Source organism: Diabrotica virgifera, chromosome 8 (genome assembly GCF_917563875.1).
Source record: "Diabrotica virgifera virgifera chromosome 8, PGI_DIABVI_V3a".
NCBI classification, from domain to species: domain Eukaryota; kingdom Metazoa; phylum Arthropoda; class Insecta; order Coleoptera; family Chrysomelidae; genus Diabrotica; species Diabrotica virgifera.
The window spans coordinates 183,202,302-183,222,519 of NC_065450.1; the positions used below are offsets into that span (position 1 = coordinate 183,202,302).

The following is a 20,218-nucleotide window of genomic DNA, read 5'->3' on the forward strand; positions in this document are numbered from 1 at the left end:
ATAAAGTGTGGAAACGGTCTATTATTTCATGACTTAATAATTTTTAGAGTTAAAGCTCTGACAAGTCGATTTTTATTTTTAAATTATTATTTTTTGACGTATATCCCATAATAGTGACGTCACCTATTTGGGCGTGATGACGTCATCGATGATTTTTTTTAATGGGAATAGGGGTCGTGTGGTAGCTCATTTGAAAGGTTATTCAATTCTTTATTCAGTAATATAAACATCATTATTTATGCCGGGTGGACAAAAAAATAATTTTTGAATTAAATTAATTGCCGCAAAAAAAGAATATATGTAATTTATTTAACTCAAGATACATTTTACTGCTGTCAGAAACGACAAAAAAAATGTTTATTTGACAAATAAGCATTGCTTATCGCTTAAATTAAATGTTCAAAGTGCCAAGAGGTAGGTGTGTGGCTGTTTGACATTTAATTTAAGCGAAAAGCAATGTTTATGAAATAAACTTTTTTTTTATATTAGGTGACATCAGTAAAATGTATTTTAAGTTAAATAAATTACTTACATCTTCCTTTTGCGTCAACTATTTTAATTCAAAAATTATTTTTGGCCACCCTGTATAAATAATGATATTAATGATTATATGACTGAATAGAGAATTGAATCACCTTTCAAATGAGGTACCACACGACCCTTATTCCCATTAAAAAAATAATCAATGACGTCACTATTATGTACTATACGTCAAAAAATCATAATTTAAAAATAAAAATCGACCTGTCAGAGCTTTAACTCTGAAAATAATTAAGTCATGAGATAATAGACCGTTTCTACACTGTATGAATGCACTGTATAACTGAGCATCACATGAAAATAAGGTAGACATTTGAATAGAAGAGGTTGTGAGAGTATATTAAAGATTTTATCTAGTTTTACATTTATTTATTTATAATAAAATTAAATCAGTTATTGATTAAATATAAAAATATATTGGTAAAAATGTTACTTTAATATATTACACAATTTACATAAGTATATTATACACTTAAAAATAAACAGTACCGAGAGCTTCATTTCACAATCAATGTTAGCTTAAAATCGTTTCAAAATTATTTAAATATACGATTTAATTTATATAAAAAATATTTTCATAAAAACAAGGGAAATATATTGTTCTTAGGTTGTTACAAACTTCTCATGCTTTTCCGAATCGTATATTCATGGAAAGACTCATTATGCAAGGAAAAGTGGAATGCTGAAGATCAAGAGGAGATCACCAACAAAATAGATCGACAAAATTACAAGAATATGCAAAATACCTATGCATGGGTTAAAAATGACCAGAGATCTTTGGAGACAGACAATACACGACATCACGATCACCACTCCACTTCTTACGGGGAATTACTATTTGAAAAAAAAAAGGAAATATAGATGAAAAATGTTTGAATAAATGAAATGCCTTCCAGAACATCCTCTGGTCTTTAAAATGGTTTTCAGACATGTTAAATCAATAAATGGTACCTAATGTTTAATAATAACGAGCGATCCACAATTATTGGATCGGACCTTTAACCTGAATTTATATCATTGGTTTATCAATTAATTTTGATTAACATTATAAAACATAAAAAATCAGTCAAAACCTTTAGCACAGAACTTTAATCAAAAATAAAAAGAATTAACAAAATTATAAGTAACAATAATAAATAAAATCAAACAAGATGCTGTATATGTCCACCACCAACATCTCTACATAACCTAACTTTCCTTGTTAAGTTGACGTACACTGCAAAGTTGACGTAAACTGGAAAGTATATCTGAATTAAGAATAGACATGCACTGTATAGCTATCTCTGCCGTTCAGCGCCATCTATGGTGACAATAATTTTGGATCACACTTTATATTAAATGAAAAACGATATAAAGTTAGATAAACATTATTTCAAAAGAAAGGAAACCCACTTATCGGTTACAAACGTGAGCAGAATAATAATTCTTAAACACTGTACGACCAAACTGATAGTTAATTGGTAAAAAGATAACTTGAGACATTAGGACAGTGTTCAGGAGAGACTGATACATTTCATGAGAATGTAGGATTGTATTCAATCGGGTAATTGGAAAACTAGTGGGGATACTGGAATTGTTACCTTGTTATTCCGGACATTTCTGGAATAACCGAAAATTTTATGTTAAAATGAAAGTATTATTTTGAAAATATTATATTCTTTTAATAACATAAGCTTAATCTTACTTTTTCTTCTCATTCTTTTTTGGGCTATGGCCCAATTATCTAGTAACCAAGACTAATATAATTGGCCAATATAATTATTAAATTAAGTGCTACAAAATGTTGCCGAGCTATGAAACCAGGTGTCGCTCTTCCGAACTTGCATGGTCCCAATATATAAAATAAATTGAAATTAAAATTTTATTGTTGCCTTAGGCTTTCTTAACATTTTCTTTTTTGACTCCTTTGCTTATGTTGAATAATAAAAAAAATTAGGTACTTTAACAACTAGCCATGTTCTTCATCAATATAGAGTGTTTCTAAATAAATGCGACAAACTTTAAGGGGTAGTTATTAGGCATTTTTTGACATACAATTAAGAATTTTATATTCACCATTGGCGTGCAAACGGGTATAAATATTTTAGATATATCCCGTATGCACGCCAATGGTAAATATAAAATTCTTAATTGTCTGTCAAAAAATGCACAATAACTACCTCTTAAAACCAACAAGACATATGTTTATAAAACAAACGGTGATTATTTTTTAATACAGAATTACCTCTTAAAGTTTGTCGCACTTATTTAAAAACTTTTTTTATATAAAAATTTATATAAAAAAAATGAAGAATATGGCACTTTTTTATTATCCAACATAAGCAAATGAATCAAAAAAGAAAATGTTAAGAAAGCTTAAGGCTACAATTGAGTTTTAATTTCAATATTTTATATATGCTAGAATATTCCACATGGTGTTCAGAATTTTGAGGAAAAACACAGTATGGTTGTTACACCCTGTATACAATGACATCTACCTGTCTAACAACAATATTATTACATCGATATTCTTAAAGAATAAGGCTATAACATACTAAAAAAATCACACAAATCAAACAACTGGTTTAGGAAATTCGAGATATCAAACATGACCCATCTTTAAGGTGTTCCATTAATTTTGCCGGTGTGTGTATTTCACAAGAAAATTTCAAGCAAAAAATTTACGTAAAATACAATTAATATGCGTTTTTCGGTATGGTTTATTTTAGTGGATAATAAATAAAGTAACATAACACCAAAATCTTCCTATAAATTATAAAGTATAATGAAGTTTCTATAATTATAAAATCTGAAAACGATACACAATTTAAAATAATATAAAAATTATACAAATATTGTCACTGACCTTTCTTTGGAATATTAAGCAATTGAAACATATTTTATTTGCTACTGTTTTGGCTGCGTCTTTTATCTTGTTTATACAGTGCTCTTCAGATAAAACTATCCATCTTGAATAACTTTTGAACCACTGATTTTTAGAAAAAACGCAAAAACACTTCAAATAATACTTAAAGGGGGAGTCATGATACCATATTTAAGCTTGCCGGGAAAGGCACCCTCCCATCCCCGTATCATCCCTTAATTTTTTTAAAACTACTACCACCTTTTTTATTTTATATTTGGATTCTCCTCCTTGTACTGATTTCAAAAATGTATAACACTTGATGCTTAAAGTGATTCGTTTATGAGAAAAATAAATACAAAAGCAAGAAAACTGTATTAAATAAAAATTATTCTTTTAACAAGTTTATAACATTTAGAAAGAACATTTCACTACCTCTTCTTCTTTCTCGAAACTCCTTATGCTCCTTAGGGGCGTCGGAGACCACTACCAAAAATTTTAAAAATAATTATTCAAAATCTTAACAATACTTATTCAAAATTTTAACAATAATTATTCAAAATTTTAACAATAATTATTCAAAATTTCAAAAGTCATTTTAAATAATAATTTTTAAAATTTTTGGTAGTGAAATGTTTATTTTAAATGTTTGTATGCTAATAAAATTGTTAAAAAAGAATTATTTTTAATCGTTTTCTTGCTTTTGTATTTATTTTTCTTATAAACTAATCACTCTAAGCATCATGTATTATACATTTTTGAAATCAGTACAAAGAGGAGAATCCAAATATAAAATAAAAAAGGTGGTAGTTATTTAAAAAAAATAAGGGATGATACGGGGGTGATAGGGTGCCTTTCTCGGTAAGCTTAAATATGGAATAATGTCTCCCCCTTCAAGTATTATTTGCCATGTTTTTGCGTTTTTTCTAAAAAATCAATGGTTCAAAAGTTATTTAAGGTGGATAGTTTTATCTGAAGAGTATATTGGACTTAGTTGTGTTTTAAAGTTTAGTTGGTATTTAAGGGGGCGGGGATGGTTTAACGAAATTTTCGATTTTTTTATTATTTTAAATAAAAGCACATAACTTCAAGAATACTCTCTGAAAATTTCAGATTGATTGCAGCAAAATTGCCTGTAAATGCCGCATGTTAAAAATCCCTATCTTTGACTCGCTTTGCAACAGCTTGGCGCCAGCACCCTTGAGCAACAGCTGTTCGCCTTTTTTTTTGTAAATTACTCCGCGGTTCAAAAACATATTCCGGTGTGCATCGCTAAGATTTGACAGACAAAAAAGAAATTGAAAATAAAAGTTGTCAAAACTTTAAACGGGTTTTTCTCAAAACTGTTTTTTTTTTCAAAGGCAGTAGACATTGTAATTCAAAAGCTAGTTGACTGATCTACCTCAAATTTTGCATATGAAGAGTACAGGGGGAAAACAAGGAATGTCACTTTTTCATGAATTTTGGCTTTTCTCGCCATGTGGTAGTACTAGCGAGTATAGAGTATCGAGTATCAACTGAGTACTATCGACTAGACTATCGATTCAGAATAATAACCAGAAAGATCAGTCTATATAAATTTTTTAAGAATTTGTATCCAGTCGAAGGATTGTCCGCACGCCACTGGACAAAAATAAGGATTGTTAGCAGTTTTTTGTGCATTATTAAATTAATGTTTTTTTTTTTGTTTATTTGGGTTTATATGACTGCGGATATTAAATCCATTCGTCAAATTAATAAGTTAATATAGATTAATATTATATTAAGATTATAAACTAATAATTGCTAGAATTCCGCTAAGAATCTCCTAACTAGTTTTTAGATATCATAAGAATTAAACCTTTATTGGTGTTTATCTCAATATGTATAAAATGTGACATTACCAGTTTTTCCCCTGTACTCTTCATATACATTCTTTAGGTAACGCTGTCGTTACGCATTTCGTGAGGTAAGGCTGTCAAAATTTTTTGTTTTGTGCTGATTTTTTGCTTAACAATAATAAATATGTTGATTTTCGCCCTTTTTACAAAAAAAATTCGGTATTTTGACTTCTGAGTGATAACAGAAACTCAAAAATCGTTTTCTCTTCTATGCGGTATTACTTTTTTGCATCTAAGTTCTTTTTATTATGCCGTATTTGGTAAAAATTTAAACAATAAAAATGTTGAAGTATTCTTAGTAACTCACAAAAAAACACATAACAAAATCACAGTCGTATATTATGAGATAAAGCCTCCGATTTTAAAGTTTATTTCAGTTTATATAAAGAAAAACGAATCTACAATTTTTTGATATGAATTAATATAAAAATTTAGCATACCCTATATACATATATTATATATATTCTCGAACGTACTTGTATCACAAATTTTACAAAAAATTTTAACTCTCTCTATGAGCCCGTAATTGTTGTAATTGAGCTGTCAAAACCATTGTTTTTTTCGCTAATAGTTCATTGTGTTCCTTGAGGAATCGGATTAAATCGGCCTAAAAAATAAAAAAAAAATGCATATAATAATTGTTTCAATGATGAACCAAATGATTACCAATAAACACAACCGATTATATGTATAGCGTTAATAGGCGTTTTAGGCTCATTGCTGGATGGATAATTTCGATCGTTTTCTCTTCTTAGGTGTCAGCTTTCAATCTCTGATTCCCAACTGACTGACATCTTCCATTACTGCAACACTCCATTTCCTTATTGGTCTCCCTCTATTTTTTTGCCCTCAGGTGCTCTCCAACCAATATTCTTGACTTGTGTGCCTCCTGCATTCTTTCTAAATGACCAAGCGATTCTAGTCTACGTTTTCTAACTATTTTTGATATCGGCGGGTTAGCATACATTTGCTACACTTACCATTCGTTGGTCTTTTCTATTCTTCCTTAACTACTTTTCCGCCAAGTATTCTGCGAATAATCTTTCTTTCCCAGGCTTCCAATCTATTCGGTATCATAGTCCATGTCTCGGCCCCGTTTAGGATGGGTCTTGTGGGTCTAATTATCGTTTTGTATACTCTTATTTTTGTATTACGTGATATTTCTTTTTTCTATAGATGCTATATAATGTGCAACTTCCCTCGCTACTTACATACATTCAAAACGAACAATTTCTGACGTAGTGAGAAAAGTCGGCCATTGCAGTGAGAAATATTTTTTCTCGCGGATTCTCCTACCGTTTTCCGTACATATGATCCCCGTTTCCATGGTAACATGAACAATACAAACACAATTAATGTTGTCAAACAAAATGTGTTGAAGCAAAACTTACCAGGAATTACCTTCAAAACTGTTCAAAAATAACTGTTAATTACAATTTTAAACAAATAACGTATATAAATTTTAAGAATATATATTAAATACCTACATGTATATATCGTCGCCTTAATACTATAATAACTATAACTTGATAACTCGAAATTAGTAGTTTTGAGATAAACGAGTTTAAAGATTTTTAAAATATTTGTGCTGCTCCCATGATGTTGGTAAATACGGAATTCACTCTGCAGCTCTAAAATACTGTTCCTTAACTTTTTGGCTACTGATCTATTTAGGAATACGGTGCAAATTTGCTTTTCCATATGGAAAATAACATGAAAAATTAAAGTTATCAACTTTTAGCACTACCATAATGTTAACATTCTGTAATGTCGCATGTCATGCCAAGTTGCATCTAAGTGAACTTTTTAACAAAACTAATATTTTAAGCATTATTTTGGTGAAAACTAGCCCTCTGCTATGGGGGTTGCCAGATCTGCTAACAATTCTAGAATTTTTGCGTTAACATGATCCGAATAAACAGATAGCATTTACGTGGTAAGCTCAATGGTTTCAGAAAAACACGTGCTACAACTAGATAACTGGAGTTACCTAGTTATAGCATTCAGTGTATGTCGTATTCACGATTATTTCTATTAAAAAATAGCTTGATAACTTATCTTGTCAAGTTTTAGCACTGAATTTTAGCGGCTTGAGTTTTATCAACTTTCGTCAATCGTAAATAAATACTTAACCCGTTTGAAGCTAGTTATCAAGTTTTTACACAATATAGAGGCAAATAAAATACATCTTCTGAACTAGTTATCTCAAAAACGTCAATTTTGGAGTTATCAAGTTATGGTACTAGCACTAAAAGCACCTAAATTGTTTAATTTTGAAGTTTGAACTCTTGACAAAACCGCATCCATAGAAAAAGTACAGTGTACAACATATGAGAAAATGTCATATTTCTCCCTCGCTGGATTTGCGGCCCTCGCCTCGTGCCAACAAACTTCTGCGCTCGTGAGTAATATTTTTTTTCTCACTTGTTAGACAATATACTATAGTTTTAATTATTTTGAGTGAGGGAAAAGAAAAGTATGTTTGAAGTGTGTAAAATTTAATTCCCAGCTGAGTGCTTTTGGCTTATAAAGCCATCTTCAGAGTTATGCTACAATAAAAGATCTCTGATGAATAATTAATGGTAGAATTCACAATTTCAAAATACCAATTTGAAGAGAGAGGGATCCCATGTATGATTGAAAAATATTTAATTTATGCAGTTTTTTTACTACTATATGGAAGTTTAAAACTTTTGACTTTTACTAAGATAGGAAGGTCCATATAGAATTAAACACACAACAGATCCAAGGTTCATAAATAGACAGGTTGCATGGTAACTTTCCACCAATCAGCGTCGAGAATCTAATGGCGGGAGTGACGTCACCCAGAATGCTGCATTCAAATTCATTCACTTCACTCATTGAAATGAACTCGGAAAGTAGGAATGTATTGAAAATGTGTATATTTAAAAAAAATACGTTTGGATTTTTAATGACTATTTATTTCATATATTCTTTAAAAAATGTGGTAGATACCTGTAGAGTTACAAAAATCATAGAATATAATTGCAATTAAATATATGCAGTAGAATAGCATTACTAGTTAATTAAAGCAGAAGGAGATTCTTTCTTGTGTATATATGGGACTAAGGTCCGGTACTTTATGTCCCGGTTAAACCTCGGTTAGCTAACCGGGGTTTAATCGGGACAGAAAAGTACTTCATAGAGCCTCTTGCGTTGTAATAAAAGCAATTATAATTATCATTATAATTATTTATGAATATAATAATAAGTATAATTGCGTTTATGTCTATGTTATGCATATATTTCTGTCCCGATTAAACCCCGGTTAACTAACCGGCTGTTAACGGAGACATAAAGTACCGGCCCTAAATCATTCAAATATCCTAGGTATATTAATAATGGGTTGAATACAATTTACTTTTTTTAAATGATTTTGAGTAGGTATATAATAATTTTGAATTGGGGATAATGCATGTAGTACATTATTATAAATTCCTCCTAACATGTAAACCATGGTGAAAAAGAGATTTAACTAAAGATTTATGTATCAAAATTAGTAGTTTTTCCCTTAAGTTTAACATAAGAGCATCTGATTACGTTAGGTACTGGATTATAATATCTAAAACTATTAAAAAATTATGATTCCATTCAATAGGTACCTGTGAAGTTTTACATTAACAGTAAATTATAAAAAAATACAATTTCAGTGCAATAAAGGGAATTTTCCCCATTTTATATATTCATTTAATTTATAATTGTTTATTCAAACTATCTTCAGACAGCTGCAATATTGATTATAATTTTATATGAAAGAATTACATATAATAGATCTATTATCTATAGACTTAATTAGATATATTGTTCAATAAGTCTAAGCAGATTGTAACCTACACAGATGATGTAAACTTGATGTGAAGAACCGCAAGAGACATTACAGAACTGTAATGTCTCTATACAAGAATGTCCTTTACTATACAATACAGCAGAAAGAAAATCCAGTAAGTAAGTAGGTACTTAATACAACCACATTAAAATGTATCTTAACACTTATAAAAGAGTTTTGGGTTTAAGTTATTATATTAAAAACACTTAATGATATCTACAGATACATTATATCTCAAGATATAAACACAAATTAAAACACTAACGATATTTAATAACAAAATATAGCCTCCAGACCACGTATCCTATTATATTTACAAACAATTCGTAAAATTGATCGTCTGGGTGACGTCACGATGACAATATTTCATTTGTCAATGTCAAAGTTACCAACCTAACAGATCATTGTGATGTTCCAGAAAAAAGTGAAACCAAAAGTTAATTACATAAATTGTTTTGCCCCTTATGTCACACTAGACCAGTAAGGATCTGCGAAAAAACGTCTATTTTTGGATGTGAGAGGTGGCATTCGGATTTTTGCAGATAAAGTTAGATACACCTTCAGTAATAATAATTGACTTATGCTCCTTCTCAAATATGCCCGGAACATTAATAAAAAAATTAAAATATTTAAAAATTTCGAAAAACAGCGATTTTTTTCTGCTTTCTTTGCTTATAACTTTATGGAACAAAGTCGCAGAGAAATAAAATAAAGATAATTGAATTTTGTATGATATACGACTGGTAAAAAATTTCTTCAGTACCTTTTCTGCAATATATACAAAATAAGGGGGCAAAATAAGTCTGTTGTTATTCAATATTTTTTAACCACTTTGGTGGCACTTATAACCTTAGTAATTCGCTTAGGAAATTATTTGTAACATACTTAAATCATGTACCAAATTTCATTAAAATCGACCTAATAAATTTTGCATAATAAATTTGCAATCTAAATGTTTTTAAAAAAGTTCAAATTTTTTAAAATCTTTCTGAACAAAAAGTGAGACCATTTAGATAGTCATGTCAAAGATACGGCCCGCGGGCCGCATCCGGCCCCCGGGCCATACCAATACGGCCCGCGATCGCAATGTGTCACAGAAAGAAGAATAATGTTTTTTAGAGCTTTTAGACTTCACTCGATTGCTCTACGGAAGTTTTAAAATGCGTACACTACACTACATTTATAAGTCATTTCAAAGGCAGCGCGTGCCTAGACAAGCGAGAGAGATAGACAGTAACACCATCTCTTAGCGGAAACACCCTATTATTTTTGTTGAGAACAATAGAATCTTCCATGCGCTTCGAGTCTAGACTAGAACCTTCCTTATCGATATAAAAGAAGTGCGTCGACGTGTCACGTGAGTCAGTTGCGAAGTAGTGGTTGAGAAGGTATTGTACATTTGTTTGTGTCGTGCGTGTGCGATATCCATAATTGTGTCGAGTTCCATATTTGTTACGATTTCGGCATAATGTCACAAAAACGTAAAGTTGATAGTGAACGTAGAGTTTTTCAGTCTAAATGGGAAAATGCATATTTTTTCATAGAATGGAAAGGTAAACCACTGTGTTTGCAATCAAACAGTTGCTGTTTGTAAGGAGTTTAACTTGAAGAGACACTATGATACGAATCATAAATCAAAATTCGATTGTTACACTGAAAAAATAAGAATGGACAGATTGTCATCTTTAAAATCTAAACTTCAAGGTCAACAATCGATGTTTACTAAAGCTAATACTGAGAGCGAAGATGCCCTGAAATCAAGTTTTATTATTGCATTAGAAATCGCGAAGAGATCAAAACCTTTCACTGATGGTGATTTTATTAAAGACTGTATGTTGAAAGTTGCCGATGTTTCATTTCCATTTCAAAAGTCAATAATTCAAAATATTTCGCTGTCAAGAAACACTGTTGCTTCAAGAATAAATGATTTATCTCAAAATTTGGTTCTTCAACTGAAGGAGAAAATTAAGGAATTTACAAACTTTTCACTGGCTGTTGATGAGAGCACTGATACTGTTGATACAGCTCAACTTGCTGTTTTTATACGAGGTATTAACAGTAACTTTGAAATAACTGAAGAACTATTAAAGTGCGTTCCATTGACAGGTACTACAACAGCAAATGATATTTATTCTGCATTGGAGCATTTGATGGCAGAATATGGACTCGATTGGAATATACTTAGCAGCACAACTACGGATGGCGCTCCTGCCATGGTTGGCCAACATTCGGGCGTTGTAACTAAATTAAAACAGAAAACATCAGGAAATTTTGTGGGATTTCACTGTATAATTCACCAGGAATCATTGGCATCCAAACATTTAAAAATGGACCATGTCATGCAACCTATAATTAAAATAGTAAATTTTATAAGGAGCAGAGGACTAAATCACCGACAGTTCAGGCAGTTTTTACAAGATTTGGACGAAAAGTTTTCTGATGTCCCTTATTTCACCGAAGTTCGTTGGCTCAGTCGAGGAGTAGTTTTAGAAAGATTTTTTGCATTACGTGACCCTATTCAAGCTTTCATGTTAGAAAAAGGCAACCCAATTGATTATGACAATGACTGGTGGGTTGATTGTGCCTTTTTGGTAGATATGAATATACACTTGACTGATCTGAATGTAAAGTTACAGGGTAAAAATCTGATTGTCACTCAAATGTACTCATGTATTCAAGCCTTTGAAACAAAGTTGAGGCTGTGGGAAAATCAGGTAAAAAATCAAACTTTGGATAATTTCCCTCATTTAAAATCATTTGGCACAGTGGATCAAAAAAAATTGGATCAATATTCTCAACTTCTGCAAAATCTTATCACGGAATTCAACAATCGTTTTGAAGACTTCCACAAAATGAATGAAATGGAATTCCCAATTTTCAACAATCCATTCAATTTTGAAGCTTCACAGGCACCAGTTCATTTGCAAATGGAGTTGATAGATCTTCAATCGGACAGTATTTTGAAAGAAAAATTTAAAGAGGTTAACGCACTTACATTTTATACACAATATTTCAAGAGTTTGGATAACTACCCGGAATTAAAAAAGCATGCAGCACGTATTCTGTGCATGTTTGGTAGCACCTATTTATGTGAGCAGATGTTTTCCGTCATGAAAATAAATAAGAACAAACATCGCACAAGACTTACAAATGAACATCTCCAATCAATTCTTAAAATAAATACAACGAATATGATACCTGACATCAATGAGCTTGTCAAAAACAAGAGAAGTCAGGTATCTGGATCCTCGAGCTCAAAATAATTACCCTCTTTTATAACTTTGATATGATTTTTAACAACCGTATATTATAAGTATACTATTAAATAAAATGTTATAATAATTCAGTACATTTTTTTTTATTTGAATCTGGCCCGCCGACACATTCTGAATTTAATATATGGCCCTCTGCAAAATTGAGTTTGACACCCCTGATTTAGAAGTTGGCTAATTTTTTACATATAAAGAGGTGCTCTACCTATCTAATACACTTTAAATTTTAAATTTATAAACAATTTTTTGGCTTATAATCAAATAGCTTTGTTTAATAATAAAAAAATTAATTTTTAGCAATGCAAATAATTAAAACCGGTATAATTTGACTTAAACTTTCAAATGCTGTCAGCAGAATTGCTATTTTATTTTTTAATCAAACGTTATTCGCGTTAAAAAATTGCAATTTCTCGATTTTTTGAAAGTTCCACCGCGTTTATCTCGAAAACTATGCATCCTACGAAAAAACTTGTAAACATTTTTTGCTTAGAATTACCCAAGAAATACAAAAAAATATTTTATTTTGCGAAAAATCGATTTTATGTAATTCCTCAAGTTCTTTGTTTATAACAATCTTATCGACATCTGGATCAACTGTTACCCAAAAAACTCGTGTTCTACGGGTCAAAATACATAAAAAACTTGGGTAAGTCCATCTAAATAAAGGAGCCCGTAGCACCCCCTCCTGGCCACAGCACTAATTTGTTTATAAGCCAAAAAATTGTTTATAACTTTAAAACATTGCTGAGGCTGCTTAAATAATCCGATTTCAATTCTGTAAAGTGCATTAGATAGGTGGAGTACTTCTTTATATGTAAAAAATTGACAAATATTTGTATGTTCTAGTTTTTGTTGTGCAAGATTTTAAAAAATTTTAATATTTTAAAAAAGTTTAGATTGCAAAATTATTATGCAAAATCTAGTAAGTCAATTTTAATGAAATTTGGTGTACGGTTTTAGCACATTACAAAAATTTTCTAAGCGAATTAGGAAGGTTCCAAATGTAACCTAAGTGATGGAAAATCATTGAATAAGGACAGGCTTGTTTTGCCCCCTTATTTTATATTTATTGCTATTTTGCAGCAAGGGTGATAAATTAAGACATTTTTAACCAATCGCATTTCATAGAAAATTTAATAATCTTTGTTTTATTCCTATAAGACTTTGTTCTAAAATACATAGTTTTTAAGTTATAAGCAAAAAAAGTAGAAAAAAAATGAAATTTTTTGAAATTTTAAATGTTTTATTTTTTTTATTAATGTTCCGGGCATATTTGAGAAGGAGCATAAATCAATTATTATTAACGAAGTTATCACCTAACTTTATCCGCAAAAATCTGAATGCCACCTCTCACATCCACCTAAAAACAGATCTTTACTGGTCTACACAGCAAACTTCCAATATTAAAACATGGATAATTGGTGGACAAAGTGTTACATTTAAAAGAGCGCTCTTTTAGTTTTATGATTTTATAGTTGTATATTATAGTTGTAAAGGGTGATTCATTTAGAGCTACTTTTTTAAAAAAGAAAAAACAATGAAAAAAATTAATTTTATTTGAAAATCTTTATTTTCGTACAAAAGAACCATTCTTTACAATTACTTCTTAAAGATAATTTTTTTCAAATGTTGACGATGACTGCGGTTAAGACGGTCCATTCTGAAGTTCTAATTCTCGATGACGCGTTCGAGCTTTTCGATTGGTATTTGACCAGTGACTCGAGTAATACTGGCCTCCAATGCCTCAATCGTAGCCGGTTTATTCATGTAGACTTTGGACTTGAGGTAGCCCCAGAGGAAAACCGGCGGGTGTAATTTCCTCACCAAAATAATCTTTTGCCTGCGTTTATAAGGGTATGTCATAATCCCACAGGTATTTTCCTCACCAAGACCAAAATGGTTATTTCAGGTAGATTTTACTAAAAGGCATTCAATTGAATTATTTATCTACTATTAAATTACAGTAGGTACCTATAATTATAATAATTAATTGATTAATTATAGTATTTTATTTTTAGTCATAATTGGAATTTTGACAAAAATGGCATGTTTAATAGAAAGTGATCGCGGTAAACCTTACGCGGTATTGGTATTTGAAAATTTTATTTTTTATAAAGTGAAAGTTTTAAAAAGTGAAGAAGTATTCTGGAGGATAAAACAACTTGTAGTGCAAAATTTTTTACTATTGGTGCAACTTTTACAATATCTAGAAGTAGCCGACAACATAATCATGAACCAGATTGTCAGAAGTTAGATCGAAAAATTGTTTCTAACTATTGTAAACGTAAAGCCGAAGAGAATTGAAAAACCAGCAAAAATTATACGCCAAGCACTTGCAGCTTATTTGTCTGAAACAATTACTACGATTGTTGTCAGTTACATAAGAAAAAATATATAAGGTAAAAAAGGGTTCAAGGCAGGTTTTGTTTATATTCGATTCAGAGTTGGACTACCATCTCCATATAGTAACTATTTCAGCATCCTTATGCATCATCAGTGAAGATTATGCAGTCACAACTCTGAAGGGAATACAAACATTCTGCCTCTTTTAAAGCAAACCATCGCGATGCGATGAACCCGCCTTTTGAGACGCAATACAGCGACATCTCTCGTATTACGAGGAAAACGAAAAGCCCTAGATACAAAGTTTACTACTTTTTAAACAATTAGAATAATTGAAATAAAAATATAATAAACAATATTTTAAATCCAAGACTTTTCGTTAATAAACTGCTTTCTGGCTGCATCCCATATCTCCGGATTTTACAATATATAATCACATAGAGACGACGAAATAGGATAAAGCAAATAGAGGACACTTAGGCCACGCATTTACCTTCTCTTCGTCTAGGAAAAGGACCGAAAGACAGTTTCTAAATACTCACAAATTGAGTAAAAATGAAAAAGATAAAAAAGGGGTTCAAGGCAGGTTTTGTTTATATTCGATTCAGAGTTGGACTACCATCTCCATATAGTAACTATTTCAGCATCCTTATGCATCATCAGTGAAGATTATGCAGTCACAACTCTGAAGGGAATACAAACATTCTGCCTCTTTTAAAGCAAACCATCGCGATGCGATGAACCCTAAGTGTCCTCTATTTGCTTTCTCCTATTTCGTCGTCTCTATGTGATTATATATTGTAAAATCCGGAGATATGGGATGCAGCCAGAAAGCAGTTTATTAACGAAAAGTCTTGGATTTAAAATATTGTTTATTATATATTTATTTCAATTATTCTAATTGTTTAAAAAGTAGTAAACTTTGTATCTAGGGCTTTTCGTTTTCCTCGTAATACGAGAGATGTCGCTGTATTGCGTCTCAAAAGGCGGGTTCATCGCATCGCGATGGTTTGCTTTAAAAGAGGCAGAATGTTTGTATTCCCTTCAGAGTTGTGACTGCATAATCTTCACTGATGATGCATAAGGATGCTGAAATAGTTACTATATGGAGATGGTAGTCCAACTCTGAATCGAATATAAACAAAACCTGCCTTGAACCCTTTTTTATCTTTTTCATTTTTACTCAATTTGTGAGTATTTAGAAACTGTCTTTCGGTCCTTTTCCTAGACGAAGAGAAGGTAAATGCGTGGCCTAAGTGTCCTCTATTTGCTTTCTCCTATTTCGTCGTCTCTATGTGATTATATATTGTAAAATCCGGAGATATGGGATGCAGCCAGAAAGCAGTTTATTAACGAAAAGTCTTGGATTTAAAATATTGTTTATTATATTTTTATTTCAATTATTCTAATTGTTTAAAAAGTAGTAAACTTTGTATCTAGGGCTTTTCGTTTTCCTCGTAATACGAGAGATGTCGCTGTATTGCGTCTCAAAAGGCGGGTTCATCGCATCGCGATGGTTTGCTTTAAAAGAGGCAGAATGTTTGTATTCCCTTCAGAGTTGTGACTGCATAATCTTCACTGATGATGCATAAGGATGCTGAAATAGTTACTATATGGAGATGGTAGTCCAACTCTGAATCGAATATAAACAAAACCTGCCTTGAACCCTTTTTTATCTTTTTCATTTTTACTCAATTTGTGAGTATTTAGAAACTGTCTTTCGGTCCTTTTCCTAGACGAAGAGAAGGTAAATGCGTGGCCTAAGTGTCCTCTATTTGCTTTCTCCTATTTCGTCGTCTCTATGTGATTATATATTGTAAAATCCGGAGATATGGGATGCAGCCAGAAAGCAGTTTATTAACGAAAAGTCTTGGATTTAAAATATTGTTTATTATATTTTTATTTCAATTATTCTAATTGTTTAAAAAGTAGTAAACTTTGTATCTAGGGCTTTTCGTTTTCCTCGTAAAAAAATATATAATTATCGACGAAAAATGATGCCTGGTCGACTTCCTTCCAATATTGATAAGGTTCAAGAATTTGTGACGGGGTGTGCTCAAAAAACAACCAAGAGGGAAAATTTTCTCTTTATAAATGGTGTCAAAAGTAGGATAATTGTATTTAGTTGTGAAACAAATATAAGACTTTTAGCCACATTGAATTGTATTATATGGATGGCACCAGTGCCGGATTAAGAGGGAGGCTATGGGACTATTAGCCCCCGCCGGTAAATTTTGAAAGGCGGTACGTCGCGTCGCTCCCATCACGTTTTAATTCTATATGTGGATATTTCAAATTTATGGGGTTGCAGCAGAATGTACTACGGAAAGTACTTCTCTTTTTTAGTTGCTGAAGAAATTTATGTTTTTTCCTCAGCTTCAACTTACAGATGAAAACGACTCACTGATCTATTGAAAAATTGTGGCCATACATTTGTTCCAAAAACAGTTAATTTGACTCAATGGTGAGGACGATTTAATGCATTAAAAGCTCTTAATTTATGCTATCAAGATATAAAGCAAGCACTTTTAGAGTTATCCTCTAACGATTAGTCTATCCTCAAGCAAACAATTTACACGAAAATATGGCTACGTTAGAATTTGGTATTTATATTGCCTTTTGGTTCGAGGTACTGGAAAGAACTGACCTAGCGAGTAAATCTTTACAAAGCGCAAATATGGACTTACATACCTATATGTTCGTCTTTGCTCATACAACATAGCTCATTACAACATTTTACGAGTCTCCTTCGTGATAAATGTAATTTATTTGAACAAAAGGGGCAGCTCTTATCACAACAAACGGAATACAGCAAAGAAATTAGAAGTTGCAAAAGAAAATTACAGTTTGACGAAGCAGATACAGAAGAGATCCTTACACCGCAAAATAAGATTAGAATCCAAGTGCTGTATAAAACAATTGATTATTTGGCAAATAATCTGAAATCTAGAGGAAAAGCTTATGAAGATCTTGCCATCACTTTCTCATTTTTATTTTATCTACCTCTTTCAGAGGATAACGTGATTTCAGACAGAAGTGTCGGTATTAGTGAATATTTATTCGAACGACTTGGATACATCTTTAGCAAGTGAGTGTATTCAATTAAAACATTTTATAATGTCACTACTAGGCCAAGTTGAGTATAAAAATCCAACAACTCACAGTGCTACTTTTGTGATCGAGCTTTTGCACAAAAATAATATAATTGCAACCTCCCAAAACGTAGAAATAGCACTAAGGATCTTCTTATCGTTGATGGTTACTAATGCAACTGGTGAAAGATCATTTTCCACTTTAAAACGGGTCAAAAATTATTTGAGAAATACGATGACGGAAGAAACATTAAATTCGTTCGCTGTTTTAAATATTAATAACTAGCTGACCCGGCAGACTTCGTACTGCCTCAATAGATAAAAACAAACTGTTGTATACAATAAACTTAAAATTAACAAAAGGAATTCGTAATTAACAAACAAAAATGCTCGATGTGAATGAGGTTTTATTATTATTTTTAATTAATTACACATGATGTTTGAAATAATAAAGTTTAGTTAGAAGTAACAAAATAAAGTTTGTAGTGCAACAGTTACAATCTTAAATTTGTTTATCTTATAATGAATATAACAGCTTTATTATATCTACATTCAAAACAACCATCTATTTATTATTAGGTTCGGGGAGATTCCAAGTCTATAGGTGTTGATTAAATAAAATTAAATTCAATTAAAATTAAATAAAAAGTAAATGAAGTAAATTAAAATTAAATGAAATTGAATAAACGTAAATAAAAATAAAAAAAACTGAATAAAATTAAATACAAATAAATAAAATCATATTAACTTAAATACAATTAAATAAAGTTAAAAAAGAATTAAATAAAAATAATAAATAAATTAAAAAATAATAATAAAATTAAATAAAAGAAAATATAGTCTAATAAAAATAAATAAAATTTAATAAAATGAAATAAAATAAAATAAACAAAAATAAATAAAATACTTAAACTAAATAAAATTAAACAAAATGAATTAAAATTAAATAAAATTTTATAAAATAAACAAAAATAAATAAAATACTTAAACTAAATAAAATTAAACAAAATGAATTAAAATTAAATAAAATTTTATAATTTGCTGCTTGTTCTTTTCGTGTGCTCAGAATTTTTCTCCTGCTTACGGTTCCGTTTAGAGATATTTTTTGAAAATTTCGCAAAATTAAAAAATTCATATTTTGCCCAATTTGAGTCCCAAAGTTAAACTGTGCCACTTCGCTTCTATGAAATTTGTCGCTCGTTCTTCTTCTGTCCTCAGAATATTCCTACGGCTTGAGATATTGTATTTCGGACACCGATTGTGCTAGACAAAAAATTTTAGTACGGTTCTGCTCGGAATTCAGCAAGGAGTCTACCTACTTAATTTCATATTTTTCACGTCATTATTGTGAGAGTTACGGCGTCATGGGCAACCCCCTAATGACATACGGGTATGAAATATAGACAGCAACCTACTCCCAGTACAGTCCAATATACCTGCAAAATTTCATAAAAATCTGTTCAGTCGTTCTCGAGTTATAAATGGTGTAACTAACACAACCTCGACTTTCTTTTATATATATAGATGTAAAATATTTAAATGGCTATTAAAAAATAACGGTCTGAGATAAAAAATTGAAAATTTAGGATTGTATGTATCTTTTGCTTCTACATCTCATAAAAATAGTAAAAAACGGTTTTTCCAAAAATTAAAAAAATATATCAGGGGGGGCAACACCCCTTATGACGTACGGGTATGAAACTCCATATTATCCTATTCCCAGACCGCTAGAATATACATGTAAAATTTCATAAAAATCTGTTCAGTCGTTCTCGAGTTATAAATGGTGTAACTAACACAACCTCGACTTTCTTTTATATATATAGATGTAAAATATTTAAATGGCTATTAAAAAATAACGGTCTGAGATAAAAAATTGAAAATTTAGGATTGTATGTATCTTTTGCTTCTACATCTCATAAAAATAGTAAAAAACGGTTTTTCCAAAAATTAAAAAAATATATCAGGGGGGGCAACACCCCTTATGACGTACGGGTATGAAACTCCATATTATCCTATTCCCAGACCGCTAGAATATACATGTAAAATTTCATAAAAATCTGTTCAGTCGTTCTCGAGTTATAAATGGTGTAACTAACACAACCTCGACTTTCTTTTATATATATATAGATGTAAAATATTTAAATGGCTATTAAAAAATAACGGTCTGAGATAAAAAATTGAAAATTTAGGATTGTATGTATCTTTTGCTTCTACATCTCATAAAAATAGTAAAAAACGGTTTTTCCAAAAATTAAAAAAATATATCAGGGGGGGCAACACCCCTTATGACGTACGGGTATGAAACTCCATATTATCCTATTCCCAGACCGCTAGAATATACATGTAAAATTTCATAAAAATCTGTTCAGTCGTTCTCGAGTTATAAATGGTGTAACTAA

General features: G+C 30.8%; 1 protein-coding gene across 1 annotated transcript in view; it reads right to left on the reverse strand.

The window, feature by feature from the left end:
• Nucleotides 1-887: 887 nt before the first annotated feature.
• The window catches only part of LOC126889634 (transmembrane protein 192), a 68,298-nt gene continuing 48,967 nt past the window's right edge, over nt 888-20,218 (reverse strand). Inside the window, exon 5 of the mRNA XM_050658119.1 lies at nt 888-5,869. Coding sequence (XP_050514076.1) covers nt 5,765-5,869 — 105 coding nt within the window. The 3' untranslated portion in view covers nt 888-5,764. The remainder of the gene's footprint in view (nt 5,870-20,218) is intronic.